At 42.5% G+C, this 22,228-nt stretch overlaps 1 protein-coding gene across 1 annotated transcript; it reads left to right on the top strand.

The window, feature by feature from the left end:
- The first annotated feature begins 17,819 nt into the window (after nucleotides 1-17,819).
- Nucleotides 17,820-21,372, top strand: ZFP36L2 (ZFP36 ring finger protein like 2). Its single transcript, XM_063918329.1, has 2 exons — nucleotides 17,820-18,024; nucleotides 18,765-21,372. Exons 1-2 carry the CDS (start codon nucleotides 17,974-17,976, stop codon nucleotides 19,845-19,847), a joined length of 1,134 nt encoding a protein of 377 aa, XP_063774399.1. The 5' UTR covers nucleotides 17,820-17,973; the 3' UTR covers nucleotides 19,848-21,372.
- Nucleotides 21,373-22,228: the final 856 nt, after the last annotated feature.

Below are 22,228 nucleotides of genomic sequence, written 5' to 3'. Positions count from 1 at the left end.
CCGACTCTATGGAACTCACTTCCCCGCACAGTGCGAGAGGCCCCAACTATAGAATCCTTCAAAAGTAGACTCAAGACTTTTCTGTTTACTAAAGCATTTCCATAGTGTCCCTTTTAGTATCTTCATGCTTCTGTATTTTATGAAAATGTACTTCATTATTTTCTGTACTATATTATGCTATGTATCTGTTAAGCGCCTTGAGTCCTATTGGAGAAAGAGCGCTATATAAATAAAATTATTATTATTATTATTATTATTATTATTATTATTATTAAGAACACTACGTATGCCCCTAGTGACCTGACCTCACAACCCCCCCATTCCCTTAATGAAAATAATGCCCCAAATGTGACCTCCCAAGGACCTGATAATCCCCCAATCTCTCAATGAAAATAATTCCCAAAAACTGACCCCCTCCCCAGATCTGATAATCTCCCAATGCCTTAATGAAAATAATACCTCAGAACTGCCATCCCAGACCTGATAATTCCACTATGCCTCGATAAAAAAAAATGGCCCAGAATTGCCAAAGGGGCAAAGATAGCTGCTCCGCAGCAGCTTGAGGGGCAGAGACAGGTGCTGCAGCTGCCTCAGAGGCAGAGTGAGGGGCTACAGCAGCAGCTGGGGCAGAGAGCGGTGTTGCAGCATCAATGCAGAGAGAGGTGCTGCGGTGCAGCAGCAGCAGCTGCACAGCCACAAGCACACAGTGAGACATACAAAAAGGGCGGCAGAGCTCCAGCATGTGCCAGCTTTCAGTATCTACCGCTGTCGCCTCTGGCCTGCCCTGTTCCCTACCTAGTCTCAGAGTCTGAGTCAGTATGTGCCCCTCTGCGTCTCCTACTCCTACTCTGCCTGTACAGTGGTCTGCGGAATAGCGTGCGGGGAGGGGGGTGCACCCTCTAACTTTTCCGGTGCCAGGAGCTCGCGCTCCACTGGAGCCACCCTTGCTACACCCCTGGTTGTATCAGTTCCTGGCCCAGATTTATCAAGCCTTGGAAAGTGATAAATTGCACGGTGATAAAGTACCAGCCAATCAGCTACTAACTGTCATGTTAAAGGTTGTGTTTGAAAAATGACAGTTAGGATGGTACTTTATCACCGTGGAATTTATCACTCCACAAGGCATAATACATCTGGGCCTTTGAGATAAAAGTCACAACCTGGTGTTTTTGGTATATGGGGGGTAATTCTGAGTTGATCGCAGCAGCAAGTTTATTAGCAATTGGGCAAAACCATGTGCACTGCAGGGGAGGCAGATATAACATTTGCAGAGAGAGTTAGATTTGGGTGGGTTATTTTGTTTCTGTGCAGGGTAAATACTGGCTGCTTTATTTTTACACTGCAAATTAGATTGCAGTTTGAACACACCACACCCAAATCTAACTCTCTCTGCACATGTTATATCTGCCTCCCCTGCAGTGCACATGGTTTTGCCCAACTGCTAACAAAATTCCTGCTGCGATCAACTTGGAATTACCCCCATGGTGAGCAGCTTTGTATGTGGCTATGATTCCACTATATATTCAGATGGTGCTAGTGCAGAAGAAAGTGAAAAGCCTCGCACAGTGCAAGAGTCATTGCTAGCTCCAGTACAGAACAATCATTCCAGATATATAACCAGAAAGCTAGCACCATCTGGTGAGAGTAGGGAGATGGGACATCACATGCGCAGCCACAGAGGCAAATTTGGCAGTCCTAGGTTCAGAATATGGACCAAACCAATGGACCTGTGTGCACCGCACACCTGGCGCTCATGATAGATATCCACTGGACGTTATATAAATAAAAGGTAATAAATTACATGACACAACCTAAAGCAGTCATCACTACAAATTCACCACTAGGGGGAGACAAATGTTCATACAAATAATAAATAAGGGATTATTTACAAGCTAATATTTTGTAATACAGATATTTGTCCACCTACAGTAGCTTATATTTTGCTTTCGTAGAATGGAAGGTTTGGTTGGAAATGCACATGGCAGGAAGAGTAAATAAATATGTCATTTCAATATCCTCTCACTTCATAGACATAGACACACACACACACACACACACACACACACACACACACACACACACACACACACACACACACACACACACACATTACTTTTCCTTTATTTTATGTAATATAGGCAGTCCAGATTTACTGTTTCCTTCTTTCATGTTTATTAAAGGCATATATGAAAGTAAATGGAACATTATTTTAGGAACAAAAAACGGAATAGCTGAATATAATGAAGGTGTATGTTGCAAGTGTGATATTTATAGGATTACCATAGCATCCCGGTTTAAAGGGATAGTATGGTAAGCCTAGATATTTACATATTTGCACAATGCACAGCCTGCAGCCTCAGGCTCACTTCTTGTATTCAGAGGTGCCTGCCAACAGCAGAGAGTAAGTGGACACGTATATATTCACTAGGTGGACCAGCAAAGGCCACTACCGCAGATTATACTGAAAACACGTTGTGGATACAGTCAGAAGGCAGATTTGGGAGTCAAAGATTAATATGCATATTGTTTAAAGGGGGAATTCAATTAAATGTGATATTGAATAGCACCGGGAATGAGTGCCTGGAGATAGTCAATTAGTTGCATTGTGCCCAGCAATTAAGTCCGGAGAAGCAGGTTACCACGCCCAAAGAATGCAGTTTAGTCGCAGTAAATGGCATTCTCAGACTGTTAGCTCGGGCGGTAATCCTGAAACTCACATATCAACCCTGGTTTAGTCGGATTTCTGCTCGCACCTCAAGAGGGTGCGAGCCGAAATCCTCCAGTCTCAAGTTTACATCTTGGTTAATTGAACAGCTCCAGGCACTTATTCCCGGCGCCATTCACTAGCGTGTTTAATTGAATTCCCCCCCCCCCCCCCGCCCCAATGAGAACCCTAGAAAAATCTTGCTGTGAGATAGAGGATTAATGGAAACAGATTGTACCCTGTCATAAAAAGTGTTTATACTAAAGTTTAAGGAAAGCATTTAGCAGTTGTGATAATTTTTATGTTGCATTGAAATAATTGCCTGCACATGCTGAAAGTGAAGTTGCCATCTCAGTATTCTGATTTCATTACTCCCTAGGTCAGGCATTCCCAACCACGGTCCTCAAGGCACACCAACAGTGCAGGTTTTAGTGATATCCAGGCTTCAGCACAGATGGTTAAATCAAAATAACTGAGGTACTAATTAAGTCACCTGTGTTTAAGCCTGGATATCACTAAAACCAGGACTGTTAGTGTGCCTTGAGGACCGAGGTTGGGAAACACTGCCCTAGGTGCAGGGCCGTTTCTTGGGGCAGGCGAGCAGTGCAACCGCACTGGGCGCCCGCCACGGCACTAACTGTGGCTCCCTGCTTCCCCCTCCTATTTCTCCCTGAGCAACCCGCTCGGGGGGCGGAGTTTCATGGAATGACGCGGTTGCGTCGTTACGTCACGACGCAACCCCGTCACGATGCGAAATCCCCCCCCCCCCCCGAGCGGAGTACAGAGGGGGATCCAAGTTAGGAAGAGAAAAAGGCCGGCGCGAGGAGCGACTGGTGAGGCGGGCCGAAGAGCGGTAATCGCCTATGTGAGTATTCTCTCTCTCTCTCTCAATGTGTAAAATGGGGACACCTGCCTTAATCTGTGAAATGGGGACTCTTGCCTGCCGTAGTGTGGGGATTTAATGTATCAAGGGAATTGCGGTGTGTGGCATAATATGGTGCAGGGGGCATTACTGTGTGGGGCTTAATATGGTAGAATTTTTTTCTCCTGTGGTGGTCGTGATCTGTTGGAGCAGGGTCAAAAACTGGATTGTGAGGTAGTCTTTTCAGACGAGGCCATGCCCATTTAGATGAGGCCACACCCATTTAGATGAGGCCACGCCCCCTTGTCGGGTGCGCGCACGATTATTTTTTTTATCTAGGTGTGTGGGGGGGGGGGCACATTTTTTTATGTCATGGGGGGCGCATTTTTAAATCTCGCACTGGGAGCCAAATTGGCTAGAAACAGCCCTGCCTAGGTGTACATACTCAATGAACAGTTGTGTAAAACTGACCATATATACTCATGGTACTCACTTTAAACACTGAAAGGAACAAACATTCAGCATCCTGCACGTTTGTCAGCCTTTTGCTGTGCTCTTGCCGACCACAACTCACTATTTTGAGGCAGTTTGTGCAGTGTGCACTAGCAGAGTAACACACCACAGGTAACACACCACACAACTATCAGTCAATAAAAGTCTTGAGATTCTCCCATTTCACTGTATTGGAATCAATAGGTAGCTTTATTATCACTAATTCACCAATAGTGTGAGTAAAACCTGCACATGATTGGACGGGTGTAGTACGGGTGACCGCCGGTCTCCTGACCGCCGGTCACCTTACCGACGCCGGGATCCCGGCAGCATACTGACGCCGGGATCCCGGCGGGGAGGGGCGAGTGCAAGCCCCTTGCGGTCTCGCTGCGCTCGCCACGCTGCGGGCTCGGTGGCGACCTGCGGTCGCCACGGGTTCTATTCCCACTCTATGGGTGTCGTGGACACCCACGAGTGGAAATAGTCCCTGTTGGTCGGCATGCCGACCATCGGGATAGTGAGCCGTCGGGCTCACGGAGGAGGTCATGTGACTGTCGGTCAGCCGACCGGCGGTCACATGACTACCACCCGATTGGACAGATGGTGGAGGCATCCAATCACATACTACTCTTAAGCAGGACATATAACAGGTCAACTTTCATCTGGCTGGTTGGATTGAAAATCTGGAATGCTTGGGAGCAAATGACAATTAGCCATTTACATAGAAACAGGGTTGGGGAAAAAAAAAGTTTTTTTTAAAAAAACACCCAAAAATAAATAAATGCGTTTTTTGGTTTAAACAGGGTTTTTTTTGTTTAAACTAATTTTTTTTTTTTGCATTAACGTTTTAATGAAAACAAAATGTAATCCTGTTTGTTATAATATAGTGAAACATTGCTATGTATTAGAAACTTTGATCAACCATGTTTTAATGCTATCTAACATTAACAATCCAAAGTTATTAGGCTTTGATATGATTTATTTGAAATCGTTCAATAAAACCAATTTTAGACTAAATATAATTAAAACATGCAAAAGTACTTTTCAGAGAAATGCACAAACACAAAAAAAGAATTAGTTAAGCATTAGCACTGGATATGTCACTGGCATTAAACATTTTGAATAAAAACACTAGTTTAGATGCCTTTTCAGCTCCAAGTTTGTTTCGAAACTTTGAATGAACTAAACCAAAAGAAGAAAAAAATCTTTCTACACTAGCTGAAGATGATTGAACAGTCAGAAGTTGTTTAATAATGGGAAATACATTAGGATTAACTTTTTAAATTGCGCTCTTTTGGTTCGTCCACCATTCATAAGATGACACTTGCATTGATTCATTGAAAAATGATTCCTGGGGGTAAATTTACTAAGATGGGAGTTCTACTTAAGATGGGATGTTGACCATAGCAACCAATCAGATTCCAGGTACTATCTTCTAGAAGGTGCTAGATAAATGAGAAGCAGAATCTGATTGGTTGCTATGGGCAACATCCCATCTTAAATAGAACTTCCATCTTAGTTCTTAGGTGGTCATTCCGAGTTGTTCGCTCATTGCCGATTTTCGCTATGCTGCGATTTGCTGCTAAATGCGCATGCGCATGGTACGCAGTGCGCATACGCTTAGTTATTTAACTAAAAACTTAGCAATTTTGCTGTTGTTCGTGCGGCGCTTTTCAGTCGCACTGCTGATCGGTGGGTGATTGACAGGAAAGGGGCGTTTCTGGGTGGTAACTGAGCGTTTTCCGGGAGTGTGCTAAAAAACGCAGGCGTGCCAGGATAAAACGCAGGAGTGTCTGGAGAATCGGGGGAATGGCTGGCCGAATGCAGGGCGTGTTTGTGACGTCAAAGCAGGAACTAAACAGGCCGAGGTGATCGCAGTCTAGGAGTAGGTCTGGAGCTACTCAGAAACTGCAAGGAATTATTTAGTAGCAATTCTGCTAACCTTTCGTTCGCTATTCTGCTAAACTAAGATACACTCCCAGAGGGCGGCGGCCTAGCGTGTACAATGCTGCTAAAAGCAGCTAGCGAGTAAACAACTCGGAAAGACCACCTTAGTTCTTAGAGCTATGTTATATCTGTGTACAAATTTCCTTTTAATATTCTCATCTTCTGTCACATCCCATACATGTTTTTTAAGTTGTTTCCATAGATATACAACATAAGCAATAGAACATAAGTTTTTTTGTGCTTCATCAAGAGTCTCAGCGATAGGCTTCAAAATGCAAATCATATCTTGAACATTGGCCACTTTTGCTTGCACATTTCTGTCAATTTTGTTCTGATTATCTTCACAGATTTTTAGAAGTGTAGGCCAGTCTTTAATGTAAGCATCCAGACAATCCACTAAACTGTTCCAACGGGTTTCAGCTGGCATGATAAGTTTTGGAGCACCTGATTGCCTGTAGAGAGCATTTGCAAAATGGTTGTTTCGAAAATATTTAACAATATTGAGAACATGTTCTTTCAGGTTCGGAAACTGAGAGTTTAGCTAAGGGATTCAGAAGATGTGCCGAACAGCCATAGGTTATTACATTCATGTCTTCACGGTTTTCTAGCAAGTCACGCATCCGTGAAACATTAGGCGCATTATCTGTCACAACTGAACGCACAAAACACTTAAACTCTTCTTCACATTTCTTGATGCTACTAGATGCCATCTCTGCCAGGTATTCTGATGTATGTGGATTTCCTGATGTGTCCACAGCATCTACCAATTATGTATGCCCTTGTTGCAGATGTTACTGTTACGCACACTATTGGCACATTATGGACATTTGACCATCCATCCATCGATCCCTACACAAACAATTTTATTTTTTAACATTGAAGAACACTTGCTTTTTTCTTCCTTGTGTTCAGTAAAGAACCTCCTATTTCTTTTTATTTGGCGGATTATAACCAGGATGCAGTTGCTGCATTAGCTGGACAAATTGGGGGTGTTCCACACTGCAAAATGCAGTATTGGTAGTATACACAAATCGAGCTACTTGTATATCTAATGAATCTTTCTGTTCAGATGTAGTTTTTAGAACAAACAAATCCAATGAAGATAAAGTTGAATTAACTTTCTTTTTTTTGCTTAGTGGGTGCTCTGGTAATATTCCTGTGCTTGTTGACTTGCTACTTCTAAGTGAGACAGTGTCTGGAAAAAAAAAGCAAAAAAATATCTATAGTTCTTTTTTAGCATAAGAAGAACTGAAGTAAATTATACAAACTGTAGAATTGCTGTGTAAAAATGAATCATACCTTCATCATCACTATTGACTTCTTTGCATTTTGCTAAATGATTCTTCATTCTGTGGACTTGTGCTTCTATCTCATACCCACATTTCTTGCATTTGGCTCTACATCCTTTTCTGCTCTAATTTTTCATCTCCTCAAAAGGGAGCCAGACTAAAGGTGGGTACACACTGGTAGATATATCTGCCGATCAATTAATTGGCAGATATAACTATGGACGGATCGGGCAGTGTGTTGAGCATACACACTGCCCGATCCGTCGGGGACTGACATCATGAACTGGGCGGGCCTGTACACACGCCCGCCCAGTTCAGCTGTCAATCACCGCCTGCTACCGCAGCATGTGTACGGGCGGTCGGCCAATATAACGGTAGATATATTGGCTGTCGGCTGTGCTGCGGGGCCGAGGCAATACGTCTGTGAACGACGGAGTTCACAGATGTATCGCCCGTACACACTTGCCGACGGACCCGCGATATATTGGCCGTTCAAGAGAACGGCTGATATATCGGTCAGTGTGTACCCACCTTGTCTTTCTTTCTTCCACTCATCTCAATAGGACTGAAGGTTTTGAATTGAAGTAAACATGAAGAATAAACCATGAGACATTTTTCTGTGTATTGCCTGTTTAATGTGTTGGTGTTGTTTACTCTTTAAGACTGTGAGTGTTAACTGTGTTTTTTTCCTGTCCTATGGGAATGTTGGGGGAGAAGCTTGATGCTAGGCAGATTTAGCACCTCTCTTATCTGATTCACCTCCCTATATCTTTGCTGTGTGTGTTATTTACTGCATTGGTTCAGCTTACTTAAGCTGCCCATACACCTAAAGATTTATTGTCAGATCTGGCTGGTTGGAATGAAAATTTGGTAATGGATGGGAGCAAATGACAATTGACCATTTGCTCCCAAACATTGAAAAACAGACAAAAATGGTCAATCAGACAAATTGGGTAAATGCATTTGATTTAACCAATTTGTCTGAACGACCGTTTTGCTGTTGATGGCATTTAGAAGCAAATGGTCAATTGCTCTCATCCATTACCGGGTTTTCATTCCAACCAGCCAGATCTGACAATCAGTCTTTAGGTCTATGGGCAGCATTAGATGAAGGCCACAAGCAACAAGAATGTGGAATAATACAAGGGATTCCCTTACAATAGGCTTTTTTTTAAGAAGTCACAGTGTTGTGCCTGTAGTCACAGCATATTTAAAAAAAAAAGTGTTTTTTTTTTTTTTTTTTAAACCATTTGGTTTAAACCAGCCAACCCTGCATAGAAACATAGGATCTGACGGCAGATAAGAACCACTTGGCAGATCTAGTCTGTCCCTTTTCTACATTTTGGTAACCTCAACCCTATTTGATCCTTAGTTCTTTTGCTCCTGAATGCCGGAAAACAGGTGAAACCGGTCATTCAGTCAAGTTGGTTAAATCTATTTGATCTAAACCACTAATCTGAACGATCGTTTATGTAAATTTTCCAGTGTTTGGGAGCAAATTTCTGACTGTCATTTGCTCCCATACATTACCAGATTTTCATTCCAGCCAGTCAACTAGTTGGATGGTAGGAGGAAAGTTGGTCTGATGTATGGCCTGCTTTATTTGCACGTCCTGTCATTAGCTCTGTGTATGTTCAAGGAGGCTGAAGGACTCTAAGCTTAAGGTTCCTGAGACATCCAGCATTCAGTAAACATCAGGGACATTCTGAAATGGAGGTAATAGAGTGAGTACCAGGGGAGGGGCTATCTAGACATGGGTGTAGGTTGGTCGAAACTTTATAACTCATATATAGTATAAATAATCTTATAACTTACACTGCTGGAAGACGTACATTTTAAGTTATCGAAAAATCCTCAATAGTGTTTTTTTTCTCTTATAGGAGTGCAGTAAGTTCTGTATGCAACGTATTATTGTTATATCTACGATGCATTTTTAACAACAACTGAAACCTAATAGATAACAGCAACATGTGCATGTAATGAGAAGGTGCACTTTGGAAATGTTACTTTAACACTGAATGGTTGTCATGGGCAACTTCTCCACTGGCTGACTTCTACACTCTTTTCACTGCTTCATGAATAGACCCCTAAATCTGGACGGAAATCATAGCAAATATAAAAAGGGCAACTATAACTACTCCCTTCTATTGACAGTGGCTACAAAATAACACATATTGTTGGTGAATAAGTGGGGTATTTATGAAAGTATGGTGAGAGATAAAGTGCTAAACCAATCAGCTTCTAACTCTTATTTTACAGGCTGTGTTTGAAAAATGACAGGAGCTGATTAGTTAGTGCTATCTCTCTCTACTTTATCTCTCTCCATGCTTAAGATAAATACCCCCTTTAGCAGGGGTGTTTCAACAGAGGAGGGGGCCCGTGTGCAGGCTTCGGGTGGGCCCCCTCCTCTTAGCGGCGCTATGCCAGCATCCACTGCGCATGCACAGACTCCAGAAACATGGTGCCCGCCATGTTCCGGAGTCTAAATCTCTACTGCGCATGCACGGCGATTTTTGCATCACGGCTGCAGATCTGACGCGGGACACCGGAAAGGTATTTAATAAAAACAAGGGTGCAATATGAGCGGTGTGGGCCCCCCTGGACCCAGGGGCCCGTGTGCTTTGCACACATTACACCCATTATAGAAATGCCAATGCCCTTTAGTATTAAATATGTGAGTGACCTATAATTATATTTGGCCAGTTTATATAATTTGTAAACCCTATAGCTAACAGAACCATTGAACCAATATTCCCTGCATAAATGACACAATATACTCTTCAGTAGTGGGTAAATGGGGAGACAAGGTTACCAAGCTGAAACTAGGACATCTACACAAATCAAAGTCATTCTTATACAGTCAGTGACTCAAACCACTGACAAACTCCTCTGTAACGGTTACACACTGGCTCTGGCTTTGTAACAGTTACACTCTTGTTTGGGTGAAATGACTATTCTGAAACAACTTCTATGATTACACTGGTATTGAATGTCATTTTAGCTGGAGGGAATTTCATCTCGATTTTGTCTTATTTTCATTCAACTGCATGTGATACCAACATTGGCCACTTGGTGGAGATGTGCCTCTGCCAAAGCCCCAATACTAAGTCTGGTAGAGTAACCATGCCTTTGTGTAAAGGAATCTTAAAAAAATAAAATGAAAACTGTATTAACCCTCCATAAAGTGCTTTGGGAATAATGAAAGTTTTTGTTACACCTTCAATGTCCCTCGAGCATTGAAAACAGTTCAACCTGAATTAACAGGTTTATTTTGTTAAGGGAACTGAATGAGCTTGCACTTAAATTGCAGGCAGAATGCTTTTGAGCAAAAACTAAGAAAACTGGCCTCACCAGCACACACCAGTCCTTTATTTTTTTGACAAGGACATTGTTTTTAGCCTTACCGTAAATATAAATTAATATGGGAGTTAAATGCATTCATTTCCCAAAAAAGGACAATGTACCTAAATTGGCCCCTTTAACAACACAGTACGGTAATGTAACCCTGAGGGCCTATAATTATTCAATAATAGCGTTTTTCAGCCTTGTTCTACTTGTTATATGCTCAGGACACTGAATGCCATTAGAAGAGGACAATTAACTTGAGATAACTATACTTCAGAAGTTATTAGCCTGTCCTCTTCAGGAGCCATAAAATCTCAGGGACTGTTGGTCAGGGCATAGAGCTTAAAAGGTTTGCACATTTGGGATCTTAAAGGAAGGTGGGGTGGGTGGGGGGAGCGGTGCGCCATTTGTCCTGTGCTTTGAAGACACAATGACAGTGGTGGAGAGTGAAATGTGTCAGGATTGAGGGACGTGTGTGTGTGTGTGTGTGTGTGTGTATGTGTGTGTGTGTACCTCAGATTTCTCAAATTACACTGTTATATCTGCTAACAATTTATCGGATGAAGGATTTTACAAAAAAAAAAAACCTCTCATGGAAATAATTGCTTATATCAGAGGCTGGAAAAAGTGCCTTCCTTATGGACGTTGCAGGCAGTTAGGAACATAGTTTAATACACATTGGGGGTAATCTTCCTCGTTAGACGTTTGTCTGCAGATCCACTCTGTCAGTCCCTCCATTGGTTACCTGTATTCTACCCTATTCAATACAAAATACTTTTACGCACACACAAGGCCATTAACCAAACTACACCAACGTACATCACTTCGCTTATCTCAAAATATATCCCAACCCGACCTCTTCGCTCTTCACAAGATCTGCGTCTCTCATACACACTCATTACTCGCTCCCACTCACAATTGCAGGACTTTCATCAGGCTGCACCCACTCTGTGGAATGCCCTACCACGCACAATAAAACTCTCCTCTAGTCTCCAAACCTTCAAGCGTTCCCTGAAAACTCACCTCTTTAGGCAAGCTTATCACATTCCAGAACCGCCCACATAACTTTCATAGACCTTCCTATCAAATTGCATCCACTCTGTACAGTCCACACATATCCTCACGTCTTCTCATTCTTCACTTTCTCTTCCTCTTGACCCCGGTTCATCATTGCTGTATGACCATATCATACAGCCCACCAAGAACCTTTGCAATCTGGTGGACAACTATGCAATAGATAGCACCTATCCTCAGAGCCGGCCCTAACCAATATGATGCCCTAGGCAAGATTTTGGCTGGTGCCCCATAGCACCACCGCTGGTTCCCCCTAGCACCACCACTGGTTCTGCCTCTGACCTTCCACTTCTTTCCCAGCACCATCACCCCTCACCCATAGAAGTCCTTATTTTGGTGTTTGTGCCCCCTATATTTTAAATAGAAACAGTTCACACATTTGGCGCACAGCCCAAAAATGGGTGTGCTTTTGCTGGCAAGGGGCATGGCCACACAATAGTAACCCCAATTCAAATTACGCCACACAGTACTGCAACTTTATTCACATTTGATCATGCGATAGTGTCCATAATTCACATTACATTCCACAGTAGTATCACTTTACCTTATTAACGTTACTCCTCACAGTAGAGCCCCTTATTCACATTACATCACACTGAATTGTTCCTTATTCACATTACACCACACCCTATTGCTCTTTATTCACATTAGACGACACAGTAGTGCTCTTTCTATATGCAATGCCACATAGTAGAGCACCTTGTACACATAATGCCACACATTAGTAATGCATTTATACACATAATTCCGCACCGTAATGCCCCTTACACATTTGAGACACATTATTAATGTCCTTATAAACATAATGTGCCTTACACATTATGACAACCTTTATGAATGCCCTTTTACACATATTGTCCCTTACACATATGCCGCACATTATTAATGCCCTTATACACATAATGACACACATTGTGCCCCCTACACATTTGCTGCACATTATTAGTGCCCCTATACACATAATGACACACATAGTGCCCCTTAGACATATGTTGCACGTTATTAATGCATTTTTACATGACACACATAATGCTCCTTACACATATTCTGAACACTACTGCACAACCAACCAACTCACATACACACAGCACTCCCACTGCCGCTAACACTGTGCCTCTGCTTGGATACAGATGTGTCCTCATAATTCTTGCATCAATGCTAACGTTGGGCACCTTTTTTTAATGAAAATGCATCTTATTTGCATTGCTGTGTGGCTAGGATGCACAAGCTGCTTCTGCTGATTAAAATTATATGCAGCATGCCTATATACTGTGTGAGACTGTGGCTGTATCTGCATATGAAATTCTACATACAGAATATAGGCATGCCGCATATCATTTTAATCAGCAGAAGCTGCTGATGCCCCTAGGCATATCAAATGCCCTAGGCAATTGCCTAGTTTGCCTATGCCTATGGCCGGCTCTGCCTATCCTTGTGTATCCATGCCTATTTCCCTATAGATCAGAGCTGGCCAAACCAGTCCTCAAGATCTACCAACAGTTCACATTTTCCAGAACACCTAGCTGGTGCTCAGGTGTAGTCATTACTAATTAAGATGTGCTGCATTCATTCCTAACTGACAATTCTACAGATCTCCAGGAGGACTGGAAAACATGAACTGTTGGTAGATCTCGAGGACCGGTTTGGCCAGCCCTGCTATAGATTGTAAGCTTGCGAGCAGGGCCTTCCTACCTCTATGACTGTTTATTACCCAGTTTTGTTATATCATTGTTATTTCCAATTGTAAAGCGCAACGGAATTTGCTGCGCTATATAAGAAACTGTTAATAAAATAATAATACTGCTTTAAAAGCCTCTGCAAATGAATCACATTGCAGACTGGATTGCACGGTCAATATATGCTGCAAAATACAATATAAATTGAGAGTTGAACAACTTTATGGCTGCACTGAAAGTCTGGAAAAGAATTAATGCAGTGAAAAAGAAAGCAGCAAAAAAAACAACATACAGTTATTTGTAACAGAGTTTAATAAAAGGAAAAAACAAAACAATAAAAAAAAAAGAAAAGAAAAAAATTCTATATATATAGACACACCAAGATTCAACTAGGTTAGACCAAGATAAAGTTTTTAAAACTTTTATCTCCATATAAATACAGAAGTTCTTGCTTGGCTGGGATCATTGCAACAACTGACAGTGTCCTATATGTGCCTGAAGGAGTTAATGATCTGTTCTCTGAGCCCAGATAGCACAGACTAGGTTTATTTAGCCTGCAAACCAGCTGCACAATCTCCAGGGCGGGAGAGATAGGAAGCTTTGGGGGAGGGGATCAAGCTTGTCACTCATTAACAAGCCACTGCTGTGTGGAGGATGGGATATGGAGAGCTGGGTGCGGCATTGGGAAGGGGGGGATGCAGATTTTGCAAAGTTTTTTTTACTACTGAGGCAGGACTGCAAGGAAGTCTCAAATAGCATCATAGCAATGCAATGGGGGAGCCCTATTTTCTTAAGTTATTTATACAGCTCCAGCGTACTTAGGTTGCTCTTGACATACGGGTCCTATAAATGCCAAGAAAGGGTTCCGTTAGAGGAAAGTTCTATCTGACCAAGGCTAATATGAATGTATTTACAACTAAAATGTATTTATATGGTGACATCCATGAACTTGCAAAATTGTGGACCAGCTTGCAGCCAATCTATAAAACGCACTTGTAGAAAATGCTGATGCAAGGTGTGATCTACCAAACCTTTTAAAGAGAACAAGTGGAGAGGTTGCCTGTAGCAACCAGATTGTGAAATGTAGCATGTGCATTACTTTATGCAGAACAAAAAAAAAGTACAGTAGAGTGACTTCCTATGTGATTCTGTCCTAAGGAAGTAGGCCTGTAAGCCGTAAATAAGGCACTGTTGCTGCCTTCTGTCTCTGTGGTGTGCAGGGTTAATGCTGAGCCTCACACTTCCTGCTACGTGGTCAGCCTGCACATGCTGTGACTTCCACACACAGTGCTCTGTGCAGGCAGCCAGATGCTGAATTAACCTATCCTTGCAGATGTTGCTTTTGGAACAGTGTTCTGACATTAACCCCTTTCCTTGCCCACTATTTTCTATTTGGAATACATATTGTGCTTTTGCTGTTTGGCTCCATGATCTCTGTGCACCATGCATTGCCAGAGACCTCTACAAAAGAGCCTATTTTTGTGTGTGGATGTATTAGAATAGCAGCAGCTGGATAGTTTTTTTTGTAAATGTATTATTTGTAGTATGGAATATATAGAAATAATGAACAACCAATTATCTGTACTGCAGTTATGTAATAGATCTCCATTAAGCTTAACCTGTTTGCAGAAGTAAGGGCTGGCACAGATAGCCCATTAGGCGGTGCAGACTAAAACTTCTAGCTAATTGTGCCAGGACAAAGATGATGTGTTACACATACACAGGCAGAAACGCATGGCATTAGCAAGAGTCCTATGGGACTTCGTGTGTACGTACAATTCTATTCTCAAACCAGTGTGCAACAGATTGTGTTGACACTAAAGAACTGTGTTGTGTTTCAGTGATAATGGTTACAGCTAGTGTTTTGTGAACAGTCTGTCGGCTTTAAACGGGGTCACAAACTATTGTGAATACATCTATATTACTATAAATATATGAGAAATATGAAGAACTTTGGTAAGATAACACCTACTGCAGAACATCTGTTGTTTACTACTATTATGAACTTTGACAGACAATTGTTATATACATGTATTAACAGAGTGACCGTTTATTAAACACATGGAGTTTAAATATAATTTATGTACTCACTGGACTATTAAGTCCACTCGCTAAACATGTTCTGCAGCAGCTTTTGAAATGATCTGTCACTGATATTCCGTTAGTTTGTCCTATCGGGGCATGATTACAATTGTTTTCTACAGCACGTAAAACTGTTCTCACCACTTTGTGTATAATTTAAGGTCAATGGACAAAAAATGTGTGAGTCATGAGTGTGAATGCGGGGACACCCAAGGAAAGCTAGCCCTGTGTTTTTCCACACTCGAGTGCCCTAAGGAGGTCAAGTTCATCACTTAAGACAGACAACTTATCCAATAATCTTTTTTTATTTTTAAGAGGATTCGGTTCTAAATAAGACCGTGTCCAAATGAATGGCAGTTACCTTGACAGAAACCTTGCACAACATGTTTTTGTGGGGTGGGGGCTCTACTATAATAAACTTGCCCAACGGTAGAAAAGTTGCACACTGCCACATTATACAGTTGGCTAGTGGACTTGTGGCAGCATGTGGTTTTAATAAAGCTGGTGCGTGTTTTTGTACTTAGCAACAGATGAAATGGAGCAGAATGCTTTATGCAATTCCAATTTAATATAAAGTGTAAACCATGTTTTGCTCAGTCAGATATGCCCTCCCAGCCTTTCATATAGACTCAAGCTTCTATTGCTTGTGCTGTTAACTGTATTGTTGGTTCAAAGAAGAGCCTAGCAGCAAAGTTTTCCTGTGGAGAAATGCTTTTAAGGCCTAGCTGCAGCCTGTGTGTTCAAGCCTTGCCACAGCCTCTCATTCTGTGCTCTGACTGCACGGCTTCTCCTGCCTTAGTTTTATCACAATGTGGCCGTGCTCTCTCGTTCCCAGGGAGTTGGCAGTCATTCAAGGTCTTGTGATAGGACTAACAAGCCAACTTTTTGTCCTTTGACATGGGAGCCCTAAGCCAGCACAGCCATATTTCCTGCCAGCATTGCATTCACCCCTTCTCTGCCTGTGCTGCAATGCGATGTGGCAGCCCCCCCGTGTCTACGGCAGGGGGTGCCTGCACTGTGCTCTAGATTTGCTTCTTAACATTTGCCCTCTGTCTAAAAATATTTAATTTAGCTTCACTCAGTAAGACTTACTTGGCCAGTCAGGGGGGGATATCATGATCAGCCACCCGTAACGGGGTAAATAACTGTTGGCCAACTGTGCTGCTATGGCCAAATGTAGAGACTTAAGTTGCAGAAAGCAAGGAAGAAAAAAAAGTTTCCTGCAGCCATTTGAAAGACAGACAGGGGAGGAGGGTGGAAGGAAATAAACAAGGAAATGTGAGAGCAGAGAAGGGGAGGGGGCTGCTCGGATTTCCCCTCATACTCCTTGATTCATTGAGACACCCTGCTGTCATGGGCCCAGTAACCAGTGATCTATGAGAACCACTGGACCAGTCACAGCCAGATCATGTATGTACAGAGACATGTGCCAGCCCACTCTGACCGCTGCATACTATATGCATGAGCTGGACAAAAATCCAGCATTCAGAAATGGATCTCACCATGTGCCCTGTTGCATTTAAAGTAAAAAATAAAAATAAAAAAAAAATTCAATAAAAATAAATTGCAGATTTCCCTACACAAGCGTACAAGCACACATTGGAGTTAGCTTTGTTTTCAATGCCGGTTTTAAGTTCAGATAGTAAGGAAATATGACTTTATCTGTATCTCAGCGGACAAAATTGCCAGACATTTAAGCAACTCTATATAATAACGTTAGGACAAATAATTTGCACGATCACTCAGACACAATACATCAAAAGCTTTCCATCTGTGGAACTACAAATCCCATCACCTCCCTGAGGAAACAACAAAACTATCCTACTGCTGGAAACTAGCCAGGGCTTGGCTAGAGTGCACATGATGAAAAGAAGCCTCGTAAGTGCCAGCAATGTGCTGGTTATATTGGGACTTGTAGTTCCACAACAGCAGGAGAGTCACAGCTGGATGAAGGCTGTACAGTTCAGTATATTTATCACTTAATATCCCCATGAGCCAGTGGGAGAAACCAACAGGAGTAAGAGAAAGGCGTTAGGTACTGTAAGACTCGTAGTTCCACCACACAGCTTGCCTGAGACTAGCCACGCAGCAGCAAGCACATGGGAGAGGCCAGTGAGGAGAAACTGTGCTCCCTGCCTCAGTGCTGCTGAAACTATACTGCTCCTTGGGAGAGAGGCTGTAGGCTTTTACCCCAGGAAATTGGCGGCAGCCAATAGGAAGCTGCCTGTGTGACGTCACGCTGCTGGGGAGGCGTTGCCCGGAGACCCCGGCTGGGTCAGCGTTCTATCCCTCCCACCGCGCGCCCTACTAGCGGTTATATAGTGCTGCCTGCACGCCGGCCGGGGAGTCAGCTCGTTGCACTTATTCCGACCCCATCCTCCCAGGCAATTCGGACCTGTCGCCCCCCCCGTCCCTCGGAAGCCTCGTCGTGGCTATTCTAAACCCCTTTAGTAACGCAGGATCTTCTCGGTCCTCTGGACTCGCTGCAAACTGGAGCTGGAAATGTCTGCAACACTTTTATCCGCCTTCTACGACATTGACTTGTTCTGTAAGGTGTGTATAGGCAGCCCTCGCCCCTCTGCATGCAGGATCCCTGGAAAGCGTTGGTGCAGGCTGTGTGCGATGGTGGTGGCAGAATAATGGCTGCGAGAAGATATACAACAAAGTTCTGTGCAGAGTGTGTATACTGTATGTATAGAAGACGTTTGAAGTTCTGTGTAGAGAATGTATGTATGTGTGATTTTATTTATATACACACGTATGAGTACATATGTATGTGACAGCAGGCAGCACCCAGTAGTTCTACAAACACTTTAAATCTGTAACATGTATGTTCCTGTGCTGATGGCGTGGAGTTTGCATTCACTTGCAAAAGTTTTGTTGCAGTTTGCATGCAGTTTGCAGAAGTTGTAGTTCTGTTTGTCAGACGGATCTGGCTGTCCCAGCATACTGTATGTAAAGTGTGTGTGTGTGTGTGTGTGTGTGTGTGTGTGTGTGTGTATGTACGTGTATAGAAGCGTGGAACAATTGTAGCACTAGTCTAGTCACTACTGTGCAGAAGTTTCTTGCATAATTATTTTACTGGTAGTACTCTAGTACTGGGCACAGAATGACTGGGGGGATTGCTCCTTAAATCACTTCTGTATTTGTAAATGCAGATCCTGTACAAGTTAGTTGAGGGGCTGCTGTTTGTATTTGTGTGTGTGGAGCTAGTATGAAATAATTGGCGTGTGTAGAAGTTTTGTGCAGTTTAGACAAAGTCTGATGATCACTGTTGATTCTGTCCTTTTTAGAACGAGAAAGTCCTGAACAATCTGAACTTGAGCAGCATGCTGGATAAGAAGGCGGTGGGCAGCCCGGTGTCTACCCAAAATTCCAGCCTAATCCCGGGGTTCCTGCGCAGACACTCGGCCAGCAACTTGCAGGCTCTGGCCAACAACAACAACTCATCCCCCAAGTTCTGCAACAACAACCTCAAGGAATCTGTGGTGAGCACCACCGCCCTGCTGAACAAAGAGAACAAGTTCCGGGACCGTTCGTTCAGTGAGAATGGGGAGCGCAGCCAGCACCTAATGCATCTCCAGCAGCAACAGCAGCAGCAGAAGTCTGGTGCACAAATCAACTCAACCCGCTACAAGACCGAGCTGTGTCGGCCCTTTGAGGAGAGTGGCACCTGCAAGTATGGGGAGAAGTGCCAGTTTGCCCACGGCTTTCATGAGCTGCGCAGCCTGACCAGACACCCCAAGTACAAGACAGAGCTGTGCCGCACTTTCCATACAATTGGCTTCTGTCCCTATGGCCCTCGTTGTCACTTCATCCACAATGCCGAGGAGAGGAGGCAGGCACCCGGTGGAGGTGGCTCCCCCACGGACTGCTTCAATGGCCAGCGCCCCAAGCTACACCACAGTCTCAGCTTCTCCGGGTTTCCTAACCACAGCCTGGACTCCCCACTACTGGAGAGCCCGACCTCCCGCACTCCTCCTCCGCAGCCCTCCAACTCCCTGTACTGCGAGGAGGCGGTTCCATGTGCCAACAATGCCTTTACCTTCTCTGGCCAGGAGCTGAGTCTCATCACCCCACTGGCCATCCAGACCCACAATCTGTCTGGATACAACCCTGCAGCCTACTGCCGCCAGCAGCAGCAGCCTGCTTCCTCCAACTCGCCTCCTCCAAGCCTTAACTTCCAGCCCTTGAGGCGCCTCTCTGAGTCCCCTGTGTTTGATGCTCCCCCCAGCCCACCTGATTCCCTCTCTGACCGGGAGAGCTACCTGAGTGGCTCCCTAAGCTCTGGCAGCCTGAGTGGATCAGATTCCCCTACCCTGGACTCAAACAGGCGCCTGCCCATCTTCAGCAGGCTATCTATCTCTGATGACTGAGCCACCACCCCCAGTAGGGTGCTTTCTGGACTAGGGGGCAAATGCTACTCTGGCTGGTATTGTGTTTTTTGTTTTGTTTCCCATTTTGTTTTGTTTTTTTAAATGATTTGGGCTTCATAGCCACCTATCTAATAAGAGGGCAGTGCTGTAAAGCCCACAGCTGTTGCAAAACCTCTTGTTTTACCGATGAAAGCAGAGCTGCCAATCCATTGGTCATGTTGATTATGGGTTTTCTTTAAAATCCAGGACAGGGACAGCTCTGCTCCACTAGAGGTTATGTGGCAGCTGGGGTTTTTGAGTTCCACAAACTGTCCTGGTGATTGGACTAGAGGGTTGTTGCCCACCCTGCCTTTAAATACAGTGGAAGTGTCAGGGGCCAGTTTTTGCCCCTCTTTTTGTCACAAAGCTGCCAGTCTGTCCCTGCACCTCGCTCAGTATGTGCTACAGAGACTCAGGAGGGTGAAGCAGAGGATGACCCAAGCCTACACCTATGTAATAATGGCAAGGACTAAACACTTGAACTATTTGAAGCTGGCACTCATGATGTTCCCTGTATTATTATTATTATTATTATTGTTGTCGTTGTTTATTGTTATTATTATTTTTTTTTTTTGTTTCTTGCCTTTGTGCCTCTGCCAATTTTTATTTAATGAAAAGCAGAGTCAGAAAAAGACTCGTGGAAAAAAAAATCCTGAAAGCTGAACAAAAAAGAAACCTTACTCGCAAAAGGGCAAACTTATCGAATAGAACAAAACTATTTTTATAGAACTGTGGGGGTTAGCGGGTGGGATGTGTCTTTTTGGGGGTGGGGGATAGTTTTATGCACCAGCAGGCATTCCATCTCTTAAAGCATTAGCACAGCAAACTTGGGGGACTACATTTTTATCTTTCTCCCAAGCATTTAATAATAAAACAGTCCGGTTGAAAAAAAGGAAAGAAAACCTGAAAAACAAGAGACAAAGAAAATCCTTGATACGCTTTTTAAAAATTCACCATCCTGCCAAGAATATGCCTTAACAACAAGCAACCCTCTGATATGTCTATTTTTCTTTAGCTTAACATGTACTAAAACTTTCATTCCAAAGTTTAACATCAGTTCCATTTCCATTGCTTAGTGGGCTGTTAGCTTAGAACAATTTGTTCCTCTATTCGGAAGCACTCAGTTAGTTTATAATTGTTGAATAACTGCTGATTTTTTTTTTTTTTTATTATTATTTTTTTTTTAATTATTATATTATTTTAGCTGTCTGAGTTGCTTGCCTGTCACTGCACACAACTCAATATGAAACTATTTAACTTATTTATTATCTTGTGAAAAATATACATTGAATAATTTGTTCATACTGTATTTATCGGGTATGATGAAAAAGCAATAGATATATATTCTTTTATTACGTTTAAATTATGATTGCCATTATTAATCTGCAAAATGTTGAGTGTATGTTCTTTTCACAGTAATATATGCCTTTTTTTTTGTAACTTCACCTGTTTTATTTTATTGTAAATGAGTAAAATCTTAATTTAAGAGATTGTATGTAATATTTATTTCATTAATTCCTTTCCTTGTTTACGTTAATAAAACAAAAAAAAAAGATGGGATGGTTTCTGTAAAGAAATCTATGTGCTGTGGAAGAAGTTTGAGGAATTTTGTATGGAAATTTTTTTTTTTCTCCCTCCACCCCCCCATTATTTTCATCCCATTTACCAATTTCATATAAATATATAAAAAACTTGTAGCCCGTCCAAAAGTAAATAAAAACTAAAAAAAAAAAAAAGGATTATAATTTTGACTTGAGTGACTTACTCAGATGTTGCATAAGTATTTTTTAATATAATAATTATTATTATTTTTTTCATTCATCTTTTTCCACTGCATTCACTGTGATGGTATGTAGCAATAAATTGGGGTCCCAGTATTATATTTCACAGTGCCTTTTGAAGAGTTCACACATGCCTTAAATGTTTCTCAACCAAAAAAGTATTGTGTAAAGAAAGGTGTGATAAACTGAATGTAGGGATGGGTTTTTGTTATATCTTACCACTCTTATTTAAAATAAAGGCCACACTTTTGAATCTGAAAGCTCATGCAGTCTATGAAAGCTTTTCAGAAAATTCCTTAAATCTTGCAAATAAAGCCAAACCTATTTTTCTCAATTTGCCTAGATGGTAAATGACTGAATCATAGCCATTCTCCCTCCCTCCCCTTCCTTTTGTACATAGTAGGTACAGATTGAGCACTATGTACTCTTTTTGAGCTACTTAACTTTTTTTTTTTTTTTTCCCTGAATGTATTGAAAGGATGAGTTGACTATAATTATATATGTGTATATAATTAGTCAGTTCACTAAGAATTGTGAGACTGTAAACTTTGTACTGTAAAT

Source organism: Pseudophryne corroboree, chromosome 4 (assembly GCF_028390025.1).
Source record: "Pseudophryne corroboree isolate aPseCor3 chromosome 4, aPseCor3.hap2, whole genome shotgun sequence".
NCBI classification, from domain to species: Eukaryota; Metazoa; Chordata; class Amphibia; order Anura; family Myobatrachidae; genus Pseudophryne; species Pseudophryne corroboree.
Note: the sequence above shows the minus strand (reverse complement) of the source record. Positions and strands in the feature narration are given on the sequence as shown.